Source organism: Mus caroli, unplaced genomic scaffold, assembly GCF_978045245.1.
Source record: "Mus caroli unplaced genomic scaffold, Mus_caroli_1 scaffold_1, whole genome shotgun sequence".
In the NCBI taxonomy this organism is placed as follows: domain Eukaryota; kingdom Metazoa; phylum Chordata; class Mammalia; order Rodentia; family Muridae; genus Mus; species Mus caroli.
This window is the reverse complement of record NW_028227256.1, coordinates 160,509,168-160,523,672: the sequence shown is the minus strand read 5'-3', so window position 1 is coordinate 160,523,672 and position 14,505 is coordinate 160,509,168. Positions and strand designations below refer to the sequence as shown.

The 14,505-nt window shown below is 41.9% G+C and overlaps 1 protein-coding gene and 1 long non-coding RNA gene across 3 annotated transcripts in view; one reads left to right on the top strand and one right to left on the bottom strand.

The window, feature by feature from the left end:
* The window catches only part of Fmo1 (flavin containing dimethylaniline monoxygenase 1), a 33,310-nt gene extending 19,874 nt beyond the window's left edge, over nt 1-13,436 (top strand). For both annotated transcript variants that reach the window (XM_021157252.3, XM_029476887.2), the window contains exons 5-9: nt 3,498-3,640; nt 7,023-7,222; nt 9,471-9,826; nt 10,320-10,392; nt 12,684-13,436. In XM_021157252.3, coding sequence (XP_021012911.1) covers nt 3,498-3,640; nt 7,023-7,222; nt 9,471-9,826; nt 10,320-10,392; nt 12,684-13,026 — 1,115 coding nt within the window. In that variant the 3' untranslated portion in view covers nt 13,027-13,436. The remainder of the gene's footprint in view (nt 1-3,497; nt 3,641-7,022; nt 7,223-9,470; nt 9,827-10,319; nt 10,393-12,683) is intronic.
* Nucleotides 1-14,505, bottom strand: part of LOC147006183 (uncharacterized) — an 82,982-nt gene that overhangs the window by 7,094 nt on the left and 61,383 nt on the right. The gene's annotated exons all lie outside the window — the stretch shown is intronic.

Here is a 14,505-nt window from a genome sequence, read left to right as displayed (position 1 = left end):
ACAGAATTTTCTACAGATTACTTTGAATTGTCTCAAGGGACCCATCCAGATACCTGGTTAGTCCCAGGATGAACTCTTGTGGATTGTCCATTAAACAGTTAAAATTGTGTCACAACAATTTTTTCTAAGCAGTACTTTTCCTAGCCAGTTTTGGGTTTTCAGGGAAATTATGAATGCAGATGAGAATAATGGATAAGCAGTTTTATGCTTCACTGAGATTTACTGTTCCTTAAGTGACAGGCAATACTTAGGCTTCTGAAATGTGGGGTGGTTACACAAGGTATTCACCTCAACAGCTGCTTCTCGTTGCTAAATTTGTGTTTAAAGAACACACAAAAAGAACAGTGTTGGAATAACAGAATGAGAGACATGATTTGTGCTTGCTTGCTTGCTTGCTTGCCTCCTTCAGAGTCGGCAAGTGAGAGCTTCCTGGCACTGGAACAACTGGGAAAAGAGTCCTAGGATGCAAGCTAAGACATTGTTAGGACTCAGTTCACTTACCTGGCTTTTGCAACCATAATTCATGTTACTCTATGCCAAATTTCAGCAGAGAAATAGAAAATTTGATGATTTGAAAGTTTATTTCACCTACAGTACGCTTTCAAAAGTTAGGACCAGGAATTTTTCTCTAGATCATTTAGACATGGCCTAAAGGGATTCTTCTATCTTACATTAAACTCATCTACTCTCACTCAGCCCAGGTCAGACTAGGGTAAGTCTAACTTGAAAACTTCCCTACAACAGAAAATCTAATTTAAACCTCTTCCCAACACAGGAAGCTTTGCTAAGCAATCCAAGCCTGGGCCACCAAGATGTCTCAGCAGAAAAATGTGCTTTCTGCAGAGCCTGATGATCTAAGTTCAATACCCAGGTCTCAGACAGAAGAAACTAGAACACAAGTTGTCCTCTGACATCTATACACATGTGATGTCACCCAAGTGTACACACACACACACACACACACACACACTAAAACAAGCAAAGACTCCAAACTTCTGCTTGAACACATTCAGTAGTGGACTCCCATCAGTCCTCTGGAGACAGAACACTTCCAGTTCTTGTCTAGAGATCAAAGCCTTGAAAAGCCAGCTAGCCACTCAAAACTCTCTAAAGGAACTCTTGGTATAAAATTGCCCCCAAGAACCCAGAAAGCTCCAAAAGATCAAAAAAAAACTCAGTACATTACAGTAAGTGCTGATAATACTGAAGTGAATACCACATGTACCTCTCATTAAAGGCACGAATGGGGTTTTATGGAGTTTAGTGGAGGACTCACAGTCTACATAAAAGACAAAATAATAGAAGTACTCAAAACTTGGAGATGCAGTCCTGGATCTGCCCCGGGAGCCACATCAGAAGTCATGCCAGGTTAAGATAGAACACACTGAAGGCATTCAAGTCGCTGTGTTTGGTTTGAACTTGATAAGCTGTCAATCTGAAAAGCACAATCTAAGCCATATGGCTCATCAGCTAATAGTCTTTGGCCTCTTCCCTCTCCTTTCTAAGCCTCTGGGAGTGGAGAGTTGCCAACAAATTGAAGAACTCAGTTTACTCTACCCAAATGTGTATGTTACACAATCAAGTGAAGAGGGCTGTCCAAAGCCTATAGCCCTTAATATCATTCTCACTGGGCACTAGCAATTTGAGAACCCTGGTTCCATGATTGTCAAAGAGGCTCTGAGCTCTAAGACTGATTCTGACTTTAAATGGGTACCTTATAACCATCTCCTCCCTGCTTTGGAATGGCCATGAACCATGACAAAAATTTAAGTTCAGTGAAGATATTCAAGTTATTTATTAGAGGTTCTGAATGCAATTCCAAAGGTAGAGTTCCCAAGAATCTTTGTAAAAATAATAATTATCACAATTGGATTGAGTATGCCATTTCCCCCCAAATAACTAGTTTTATTTCTTTAGTTACATAAATTGTGGCATTCTCCATGAGATCCAGCTGTAAGGCATTTTCTCAATTAGTGATCAAGGGTGGGAGGGCCCATTGTGGGCGGTAACATCCCTGGGCTTGTAGTCTTGGGTTCTATAAGAAAGCAAGCTGAGCAAGCCAGTAAGTAACATCCCTCCATGGCCTCTGCATCAGCTCCTGCTTCCGGACTTACTTGTGTTTGAGTCCTGACTTCCTTTAGTGATGAACAACAGTATGGAAAGTATAAGTTGAATAAACCCTTTTCTCCTCAAAAAAAAAAATAAATAAATAAAATAAAATAAATTGTGGCATTTAGTACCACAATCATATTCACCTACTGTAAATTCTTATTCTGACCTCCTGTAAGGTAAGAGAAGGTATTGATCCATAGGAGACTCACACACGTGGTCTCTCATTTTTGTCCATTTGTAACCCAAATATCCTGAGTCAGAGATATTGTAGGGTAGGTAACTTATGGATCTAGAGATAACTCTATGGTCTATTTTGAGTCTTTCCAGTTGTCCTTTCCTTGAAAGGTCTCTGAATTATATGGCATTCCTGAACTAAGAGTTAATACTTGAATTTGGTTTTTAAAAAAAAAAATCTGCACCAAATACGAAATGATCTTAGTTGTGATTAGGTTTTGACCAGGATTCCTGCTAAAGTGTGAATGATTCAGTGTGAACTACAGCGCCACCTGTTTGTAAGACAAGCACTTCCTGCAGTCACCCATACTTAAGAGCCTAGCTGCTTCTCCTCATTCTACAAAAGTCAGGGTCTCTGACTTCTGATTGTGAAATATACTTGAGAGGATTTTTCAAAATCTTTCTGTTTGCATTTGATGTCTCAATGGGATTCGGCAACAACTGCCTATCCAGTGAGCCCAGGAGATGTGACCCTGGTGTTGCACACACAACCCTTTTTCCTAGGAGCTAACTCTGACTCAGCAAACTCAGCCTGAGCTGTGGACTGTCAGCAAACACCTTCATTGTATAAGAATCTTTGTGAACAGGGGGTCCATGGCTTATTGATATCATTTCTCTATATCATCTAGCACAATGCCTGGCACGTTGCGAGGGTCCCCAGAAATTTTGTTGAATAAAATCAGCGATTCACTTCTCTGTTCTTGCTCCCATTTACCAAAAGTTCCACAGCATAAATAATCACCTCACAACCAGAACATTACCTCCCCATTGACATCCATCACCCTTGACTCCTCACACTTGTGTGCAGTATGCCTTATGTCACAGTATTTCAGCTTAGTAGTTAATCATTTAGTAAGTAAAACAAAACGGCCGTCTAATGAGATCCTTGATCCCCTTTACCCATAATTAGATTAAGTGATTAAGGAAATAATTGCTAGATAACATTTTGTAAAGTTGTGCATTTGTACTTTAGATTTTCTCAAACTAGAGCATCCTGGTATTATTAAATTACACATATATGCATATATGTGTACATATATTAACTAGATCATGTAAATAACAGCTAAATCATCACCATTATCAGCTGAAAAATATTTATGCTCCACCCACTGATTTTATAAGTTCTCTATGTGGCTTTGTTTTCTCTACAGGTATACTAACTTTTAAGGGGGAGTACTTCCACAGCCGACAGTATAAACATCCAGACATATTTAAGGACAAGCGAGTCCTTGTGGTTGGAATGGGGAATTCTGGCACAGATATTGCCGTGGAGGCCAGCCACTTAGCAAAAAAGGTACCATTCTCAATGTTGCCTAGTAAAACCTCCATCTTAACATGCATGCCTCTGCTAAACAGGGTTTGAAATTATGATAAATGTTAAAAGATTAAATATGCCCAGCAGAAAACACATTTTGGGGGGATGGGGTCTCGTAGCATCTCACTTTGTCAACCTAGCTGGCCTACTAGTCAATATGTAGATAATCCTGGCCTTAAAATTGTAAGAATCTCCTGTTTCTGCCTCCCAAGTGCTGGAGTGTTGTGGATAGCCCTGGTCTTGTATCTTGATGCTAATTCCTCTTTGGGCTATCCTCAACACTGGAGTTATGTCACCAGATCCAGCTAACAACAGATTTTTGAAGGACTTATGGGTTGATTTGAGCAAGGTCTCATAACATTCAGGCTAGCCTGGAACTTGCTGTCTTCGTGATGATGATTGTGAACTCCTAGTGCCCTTACTCCTTGAGTGCTACAATTACAGATGTGCATAATCGTGCCCAGATTCGTGTTTACTGTCACATGATCTACTATGAATTCCAGTTGTCACCTTTTCTCCAAGACTAGCTTCTCTAACATTTAATTTTGCCACGTGTCATCCAACCAGAGCTGCAGGTCACATGTTTTCTTCACTCAGTCCCATGGGTCCCTCAGGCCTGGCAACTCTTCCTTGCTAACATCTCTCATCTACCCTTCTCTTTCTTTAGTTACTATGCTCCCAGGTTCCTACCAACTAATGCTGAGCCTGCTTCCTTGTCTCCTAAAAAAAAAAACAAAAAAACAAAAACAAAAACAAAAAACTGTAGAAACAGTTAATATTTATATTACTTGCTCGTTGCCAAATACTGTACTAGATGATCCTTGATCCATTACTTCAGTCACCAAAACACACTGCTCATACCCCTCACTACAGACAGGAAACCAGGAATGACAGAAGTAAGAAGCCAAAAGCCAAGACTCAAAGTCTATGAGTTAGGAAACTCTGCCCTTCATCCCAACAGCCCCATTCACAGTCCACTCTCCCACTCTTAACAAACTATTCAACTCTAGCTGCATATGTATCAGAAGATGGCCTAGTCGGCCATCAGTGGAAAGAGAGGCCCATTGGTCGTGCAGACCTTATATGCCTCAGTACAGGGGAACGCCAGGGCCAAGAGGTAGGAGTGGGTGGGTGGGGGAGTGGGTGTGAGAGGGTGTGGGGGACTTTTGGGATAGCATTGGAAATGTAAATGAAATAAATACCTAATTTTAAAAAAGAAAAAGAAAAAAAAAGAATATTAAAGGGAAAAAAAAGCCTATTCAAACTATCAACAAACTCTTGGAAGAGCCACAGTGATAGTTTGCATTCTAATGCTATGATAAACACACAATCAAAAGCCATTTAGGGGAGGAAATGATTATTTGGCTTATGCTTCCAGGTCCATCAGTGATGGAAGTCAAGAAACAAACCATAGAGGAATGCTGCTTACTGCCTCTCTGGTTCATGCCCAGCCAGCTTTCTTACACAAGCCAGGCCCACCTGTCCATCCAAGGATAATGACATTGCCCACAATGGGCTGGGACCTCCCACATTCATCATCAGTCAGGACAGACATGGCCACAGGCCAATCCAATTTTGAGAGTTCGTTAGTTGAGGTTCCCTCTCACTGGATACCTTGGATTATATCAAGTTGATAATAAAAACTAACCTGCACACACACCTGACCTCACATGGCATCCTCAGTTTGAAACCCTAGTGGATTCCCATTGTTTGAAGGAAAATAATAAATTGAGAATGCACTAGCCCTGCATCCTAGAGCACTCCATAATCTGGGTCAAATCTGCCATTTGCATTCATACTTAAGAGCTGCTTTGGGCCTTTCCACTTCCTTATATTTAATCCCTTTTTTTTTTTTTTTTTTGGCTTTTCGAGACAGGGTTTCTCTGTGTAGCCCTGGCTGTCCCAGAACTCACTTTGTAGACCAGGCTGGCCTCGAACTCAGAAATCTGCCTGCCTCTGCCTCCCAAGTGCTGGGATTAAAGGCGTGCACCACCATGCCCGGCCCTTAATTCCTCTTTGCAGACCCACCCACAATGACCTTTCTCTTATATTGTAAAATACATGTACACTTGGTACATGGTGTCCCTTCCCTACTCAGAATGTGTCAAACGCTGTGCCAGGTCCGAAGATCCACTGTCATGGAACATGAGAACATAAGGGAATCGGATGCCAGACAAATAATTACGGAAAAAAGTATGAAGAAAGAGGATGGGGGTGTCATTTTGCAATCCCTTTCTATTACTTTAGAAAGATGAATTGATGAATGATCCATTCACTAAAACATTGGTTAATTGATTTGAAAATACATAGCAATTTGATGGCATTGTTCTGAATAAAAAGAAAGGCAGTCCTGAAATAAAACTTATAAGGGTCAGTCTTCACATGTAACATTGTTTCTTTCTCTGATTATCTAGAAATTCCTGTAATTAAAAAAAAGTTTATCTTATCATTTCTGAATTTAAAAAGAAATGTTTCCTTTGGTTTAAAGCAGAATTAGTGTCTACTATTCTAATCACAACACAGGCAGTCAATAGCTCACAAATCAGAGCCTCTTACCACCTTTCCCATGCTTTGTCCTCTGGTCTATGTGGTTACAAAGTTATGCAAAAATAACAACATTGGCTGCAGCCTTTCTGCCCCATTCTCATAGGAGAAAAAGCAATCTGTTAAGTCTGTTTGTATCAGCAAAATAACAGATTTGGTAGCCAAATGTTTTGCTTTCTGAACAGTTTTCCAGGAAATTACTTACTGTGTGGGTATCAAAACACTACTATCTTAGCTTAATCAGCTATCTGGTAAATGAGCATGGCCAAACAGCCAATGTGGCTGAGGGAAAAAGGCAGCTGGAGGGACGGAAGGAAGCAAGGGAGGGAGGGAGGGAGGGAGGGAGGAAAGAGGAGGATGGAGGGGGAGAGGGAGGAAGGAGGGAAGAGAAGGAGGGAAGGGAAGAGAAGGAGGGAGGGAGGGAAGGAGGGAAGGAGGGAGGAAGGAAGGAAATGCTGAAATTAATACTTTAACAAATTGTACTGCCAATCAAAGTAGTACCTGTATTGATATCACCTTCGTTGACAACTCCCAATTTCCACCATGCCCTGTTCTTGTTGCCTACACCTTCGGTGAGTGTATAAAATTACAACTGTCTGTTGCGATCTCACCTGAGACTTAAAGCTCCAGGTAAGTTGCTCTAGTATCCCCAGCCCAGTAAACAATGGGTATTATCTAATAATAAAGCCCACGGTGTTTTAATACTCTGTATACTCAAAACTATTAGAAGAATCAAGGTTATCATGCCAGGTGTATACTTTTCATAATAGTAGACATCATTAGTCTTAACTTCTTGAAACTCTTTGGTTGCTTCTAGGTGTTCCTCAGCACTACCGGAGGGGCATGGGTGATCAGCCGAGTCTTTGATTCAGGGTACCCATGGGACATGATATTCATGACACGATTTCAGAACATGGTCAGAAATCTTCTCCCAACTCCAATTGTGAGTTGGTTGATATCAAAAAAGATGAACAGCTGGTTCAACCACGTGAATTACGGTGTGGCTCCAGAAGACAGGTAAACCTAACCAATTTGATGAAGGGTCTTAGAAGAAGGAGTCTTAACCTTTCTGATAGCACCCGCAAACAAGACAATGGCTGTGATGAACATTGAAAAGACCTCATAAACAAGTTTACTCACTAATAGGAGATAACTAGCAAGTGCTCAGTTGACAGGTATTTCACTTTGCCAACAAATCATTAAGGTAGGTATTACTATATTCTATTAGTGCAGAAAAACTAAGACACAAAGTTACTTGGACTAATCATTTTCCCTAGCTCTTGATTTCTATCTAACCTTTAGCTAAAACCTACAACTCATCCCATTAGCAAGAAACAAATGTCAGTTTGTCATTCACTAAGTTTAAACAATTGTATTCGAATTTTCTAGAGGAACAAAACTGATGTTTTTAATTTACACATATATAAATATATGTATTATATATATACACATGTATGCACACACACAAATATATGGAGATGTGTTAGAGTAGCTTTAAGACTCTGGTCCACATAGTCTAACCATACTGTCTATTGGTGGAAAGGCCAAGAATCCAGAAGTTATCCAGTCCACACAGTTGTATGTCTCCACTAGTCTTCGGTATATGGAGGAATCCCAAAGAAGTAGGCTCTAATACCAGAGAAGGAATGAACATGCCAGACAGAACAAAGGCAAGCAGGCAAAAAGAAAGCTTCTTAATTCCTGTCTTAATATAAGCTGCCACAAGAAGGTGTGGCCTGGATTTAAGATGGGTCTTCTGACCTCAAGTGATTCAATTAACTAGAAATTCCCTCACAAGGGTCCCCAGCGACTTGAGTTTTTAGTTAATTCCAGACGTGGTCAAGTTGACAACCAAGAATAGCCATCACAACAATGCAATTCATTGCCAGGTACACTGCAAATCCTCTCTGGTCTCCTCCAAATTTTGTTCTAGACCAATGTGGATGTACCCAAGACCACAATGGTGGTCAACAATGTCAACAATGGTTAATGTGGTCAGTCCTTTTTTATCTCTAAAACTGCCACAGACATACTTTCTCGTATTCCTTTTTGTTCCTCTGAAGTGTCAGTATCTGCCTTCTTCAGGGGCACAGTCTCTCTGTGTTTGCTTTCCTCTTAACACTTTTCTCTCGTTACAATCTTCATGTCTTTATTTCCCTCTTCTACCTCTAGGTCTCTCTAGAGCTCTAGCTCTTTCCACCAAAGCCTTTTCTATAAGTTTTATCTAGCCTGGCTGGTGGCTGACAGGACTAAAGAAATACAATTCCTAATTCCTACTCTCTTTGATATAGTCAGTCTTTTTCCATTTCCAAAATTTCCACATACAACTTTTTCATATGCCCTTTCATTCTACCAAAATGTCAAGATATGTATTTTTCAAATGAACAAAAGAAAGCCCCTAAGAACCATTTGACTTTCCCAGGCTCTGTTACATATCAACAAGCTTACTGCCCCCTTCTCCCATGCTGTTTCTATTTTACTGGGCTATAATCTCTTTCTGTGAATTCACGACAATCCATACACATGTTCAACTCATACCAAAGCAACTCAGGAAAGTATTTTCTCTCTGCTGAGAAAAAGGCACACTATAAAAGGATAAGGATGATGCTGTCTGTTCCTTTGGAACACAATGATAATTATTCTCTAGGAAGGGGAACTAGTGGGTCAAACCTTCTTGCCAGATGTGGGCTTCCCAGTTTGGGCTTTATAGTCCTTCAGCAGTCTGCTGTCCCTAGAAGGACCACAGTAGCTGAAAGCTGAAAATCAAGAGAAAGAGAAGCTGCCATAGGCTCTAGTTGTGCCTCAGCTCTTTTTTGTTGTTGTTGTTTGGGGTTTTTGTTTTGTTCTTTTTTTTTTTTTGAGATGGTCAAATTACTTTAATTAGCACATTCCTGTAGATGTCACTAGACCTTAAGACACTTCTAATATTTTCCTTCTCATTCATCTGAATTTTGCTAACAATGTTCAATGTGATCAGTACCAACCAGATACTGACATAACCCAGTTAAAATCAATACTAATGATATTTTTGCCTTAGAACAATATCAATTTGAAATAAACATAGCCTATCAAGGTATATTCAAAATATTTTTTCTACTCAAATTGCTTAGTAACACTGTGCAGGAGATCTTTGATAAACACGTTTTATAACCTTTAGATAGTGCTCATTCCTTTCAAAGGCTCTAGTCCAGCCACGAGAAGCATGAAAGGGATTACTGGCGCCAATGTTGACTTGCACATCTCTCTCTGCTCCTGATTTGTTTAGGACTCAGCTGAGAGAGCCTGTGCTAAATGATGAGCTCCCAGGCCGCATCATCACTGGGAAAGTGTTTATCAAGCCCAGCATCAAGGAGGTAAAGGAAAACTCTGTCGTGTTCAACAACACACCAAAGGAGGAGCCTATTGACATCATCGTCTTTGCCACTGGATACACTTTTGCGTTCCCCTTCCTCGATGAATCCGTAGTGAAAGTTGAGGATGGCCAGGCATCATTGTACAAGTACATCTTCCCTGCGCATCTGCCAAAACCAACTCTGGCTGTGATTGGCCTCATCAAGCCCCTGGGCTCCATGCTACCCACAGGAGAGACACAAGCTCGATGGGTTGTTCAGGTCCTAAAAGGTAACTGTGTGAGAAATATCTGGGCACATGTATAAAGTGGCTGTTTGCCATGTGAATCATAATAGTGGAAGTTAAAACTGGAATCCATTCAATATGACTTATTCTGGCACAGGGACATAACATCAGAGCACAGATGATGTCAGGGATTTTAAAAACACGTGCCTCCCTATTATTTGACTGAATTGAGTAGTTCAATAAAAATTAAAGATTCAGTCAATTAAATGGTATCAGTCAGTCAAACCAGCTGTGAAGTTCTGTCACATTAAGTAGCTAGTGAGATAGGCAAATACTCATCTTGTCAGTCAGCAACATTAGCATTAATGCCAGGAACACACCACCAGTCAACTCGGGCAGCTGACACTTTTGCACCAGTACAGGTAGGTAGCTGGGTACCAGAAAGATGAAAGGCAAGCAATGAGAAAGCAGCCATACCCATCGGCCAAAGCCTAGAGCTGAACTTAGATCTCATGGTCATAATGCCATTGTTTTCTAGGTGCAACTACATTACCACCACCAAGTGTCATGATGGAGGAAGTTAATGAACGGAAGAAAAACAAGCATAGCGGGTAAGCGAATTAATGGTATCCTTTTATGAGTGATAGTGAAATTGATGAAACAGTAAAGTGAAGATGAGCTAGCTCTACACTGCAAAGAGACCTGGCTAAAAAGAGAGCCTGTGTAAGGAGAGGGGAGGCAGACAGTTAAATTGAGGCATTTTTAAGTTCCTAGAACCATCTAGAGTTTGGGTTCTAGTCCTAGTGTAAGGAACCCTCACAGAGCAGATACATTATCCCACACCTTATCCACAATCAGCAGGCAGACTGTGTGCTTGGGGGGTTGGGGGGGGGAGGGAGTGTCCATTTACTCAACAGGTCTCTGCTGGCTTTATTATTTCATCCAAGTTGTTACTCTGAAGCAAGAATCAGTCAATCTTGCTCTGTGGAAACTAGTTTTTCATTTTCAAATAGCTGTTGAAGGTACAGATCTCACAATTTTTGCTAATTAGATAAAATTTAAACCGGGGTGACTATACGTGGCTTTGTTGCTACGCAGCCATGTGCATTTCTCAATGGCTGCTTCTGTGTTACCATGGAGACGTAGAAACAGAAGCCCTGTAATGGCCCTGAAAGTCATTCCATTCCCAGTGGGCCTTCTCCGGAGCTGCTTGTGATTGTACTCTGCTTTTCATGCCCACTCAAGGGACAAAGGGAAGGGAAGGGACATGGGCAACAAAGAAGAGACTCCTGGCCATCATCCACTATGTCTCCCAAGCAGCAAAAGCACCTCTGACTTTATCTGCTTCACTGTCTGAGAAGCCGTCTTCACTTAAAAGTCTAAAGGATTCTAGGGGGCAATTTTTATTTTTTTTAAAGAGGAAAGCATTCCAAAGCAAGAGCTAGGGGAATAACTCCGTTTTTAAAGTGCTTGATTTCCACCATGAAGATCTGAGTTGAGTCCCCAGAAAGCCATCTGTGCTGGTACAGGCTTGTAACCCCAGGCCTGAGAAAGCAGACTCCTAGGGCTCACTGGCTGGCCAGCCTAATCTACTTGGCAATTACCAGGACAACGAAAGACTCTGTTTTGAAAAGAGGAGGGAGGATAAGAAACAATGCCTCAGGTTGTCCTCTTGCCTCTGCACACATGTGCACACCTGTAGATATGCACCTTCTTACACAAATGCAGCCACATATATATGAACACACAAACCGTGTAAACACACACTAACAAATTAGCCAAATTTATTGACTCATGCCTGTAATCCCAGTAATTGAGAGACTGCTTCAAGTCTGAGGATTGCTGCAAGTCTGAGGCCAGTCTGGGATACATAGTGGAACTCTGTCGAGTCTGGGATAAAGAAGAGGGCTCTTTTTTTTTTTTAATGCTCCATTTTAATAACGTCCTTGTCTTATTCATAGAGTCTCAAATTCCAAACGTTGTTCTAGCTTTGTCTAAGAGTTAAGGTCCAAAATAATAAAAGCATTATAGATGTTTCTTCTCTTAAAAGGGGGTTGGGGTATGTGTATATGTGTGTGCCTGCCCCTCCAGCCCTTCAGAGCCCACAAAAGAACATCAGATTCCCTGGGGAGTTATAGGCAGTTATGAGCTCCCATGTGGGTGCTGGGAACCAAACTTGGGTCCTCTACAAGAGCAGCAAGAACTCTTAGCTGCTGAGCCATCTCTCTAGCCCTGATGGGTTTTTTTTCCCTTCATCCTCAGAGTAGAATATGGTTGTGTCTCATCAGACTCTTATGTAATGGATTACATTAGAACATAATGGATTACATTAGAATGGATTACATTAGTAGAATGGATACATTAGAACTAGTGGATAAAGTATAATCTTCTTATCACAAAAGCCACCCAGTGATTCTTAGGACTAACAGTAGCAGTCAGTACTGGAACTCAAGCAGGAAGGTCAGGAAGCAGGAGCTGATGCAGAGGCTTGAGTTCCACTCCTGCTTTCCTTTGGTGATGAACAGCAATGTGGAGATGTAAGCTAAATAAAACCTTTCCTCCCCAACTTGCTTCTAGGTCATGATGTTTGTGCAGGAATAGAAACCCTGACTAAGACAGTGACTCATGACTATAATCTCAAAAGGAGGGAGGCTGAGCAGGAAGATTGCAGTGAGTGAGAGTCCACCCTGGGCTATAGTTTGACACCTTGTCCCAAAGAAGCAACAAAAGAAATAGAAAGAGAGCATTGTAGATGCCCGTGTACATAATGGAAAACACAGTAAGCCATTCCCAATCTGGTGTCGGTCAGGGTTTGCTTTGAACAAAGACTACATTAATGTTTTCCAGGATTATTGTCATTGTGACTGTTGTTCCTTCTCTTCCCATTCTTCCTATTGGAAAGGTTTGGCTTGTGCTACTGCAAGGCTTTGCAAACAGATTATATAACATACATAGATGACCTCCTGACCTCTATCAACGCAAAACCGGATCTGCGGGCCATGCTCCTGACTGACCCACGACTGGCTCTGAGCATCTTCTTTGGCCCATGTACCCCTTACCATTTCCGCCTGACTGGTCCAGGAAAATGGGAAGGAGCCAGAAATGCCATCTTGACCCAGTGGGACCGAACAGTGAAAGTCACCAAAACTCGAACCGTACAAGAATCCCCATCTTCCTTTGAAACTTTGCTTAAACTCTTTAGTTTTCTGGCTTTGCTCATAGCTGTCTTCTTGATTTTCCTGTAAGTGAAAGATCTAACTGGCTTTTCAGATGTATGGAGTATAACATTCCAACTCCTCTAATGCAACAACTCTGTCTTCATAATCATAAACCATATCCAAAGAATGAAACCCTACCCCACCCCTTCCCGGCTCACCTCACTGGCAGCTTGGTATTGCTGGGTCTCTTGCAGCTCCATTAGGTTTAATGCCAGAAGATAAGGTCCAGCACTTTTGTTCACTTAAAATGTTGGAAGGGTCCAGGCCCCTTCTCAGGAAGAAGCTGCCCCCAGAGAATACTCTGAGCTTCTTTCGCCCTAAAAAAGCAATTTTCCTAGATCTTAATGAAAAGCCCAACCTTGTGGAATATTGGTCTACACTAAAATAGTTCTCTGTGTATTAGTTGACTACAAATAAAATGGAAGAGACAGCATGTACCAAGTGGTCTTTTGTACTCATTTTATTTTATTTTATTTTATTTTATGGACTGGGAGAAAAGATGAAAGGATGTGGACAGCTATGAATAAAGACAGTAAGATGGGTGAGTCCCAAAGAGTTCTCAAAGGAGTGTAAGTAGGCCTCCTGCTTCAACTGTCCTTTACCATGTTGCTTTAGGAAGTAATGAGGGCTGTCTCTTCTTAAGAGTCAGTCCTATTTTTTAATAAGGTTGAAAATGGGGTATAGAGCTAAACAGAGAGTTCTCAACCAAGACATATCAAATGGCTGAGAAGCACCTAAAGAAATGTTCAACATCCTTAGTCATCAGAGAAATGCAAATCAAAACAACCCTGAGATTCCACCGCACACCAGTCAGAATGGCTAAGATAAAAAAGTCAGGTGAGACGGGACCTGAGACTGCATTAGTTAGGGAAGCAGAAACCGGCCTGAGTAGGGCCACAGGCCTCATCCGGCCAGATCAGCACCGGGGTAGCTAGAGCGCAGGGTCGGCTGACACCCGCCAGCTACCCACGACCCCCGCCACAGGATTTTGAGACTGCTGGTGAGTGGAACACAGCTTCTGCTCCAGTCCAATCACCCGGGACCTGAGACTGCTCTGGTTGGGGAGAGAGAAATCCGGCCTACATAGGGCCACAAGCCTCTTCTGGTCAGAAAAGCACCAGGGTAGCTAGGGCGCAGGGTCGGCTGACACTCGCCAGCTACCCACAACACCCGCCACAGGATCTTAAGACTTCTGGAGAGTGGAACACAGCTTCTGCTCCAATCCAATTACGCGCGGGACCAGAGACTGCATTAGTTAGGGAAGCAGAAAACCGGCCTGAGTAGGACCACAGGCCTCTTCCGGATGGACCAGCACCGGGGTACCACCAGCTAACCACGACCCCCGCCACAGGATTTTGAACTGCTGGTGAGTGGAACACAGCTTCTGCTCCAATCTTTAAACAGTGACAACGACAACAACTAACCCCAGAGATTACCAGATGGCCAAAGGTAAACGTAATAATCTTACTAACAGAAACCAAGACCACTCACCATCATCAGAACCCA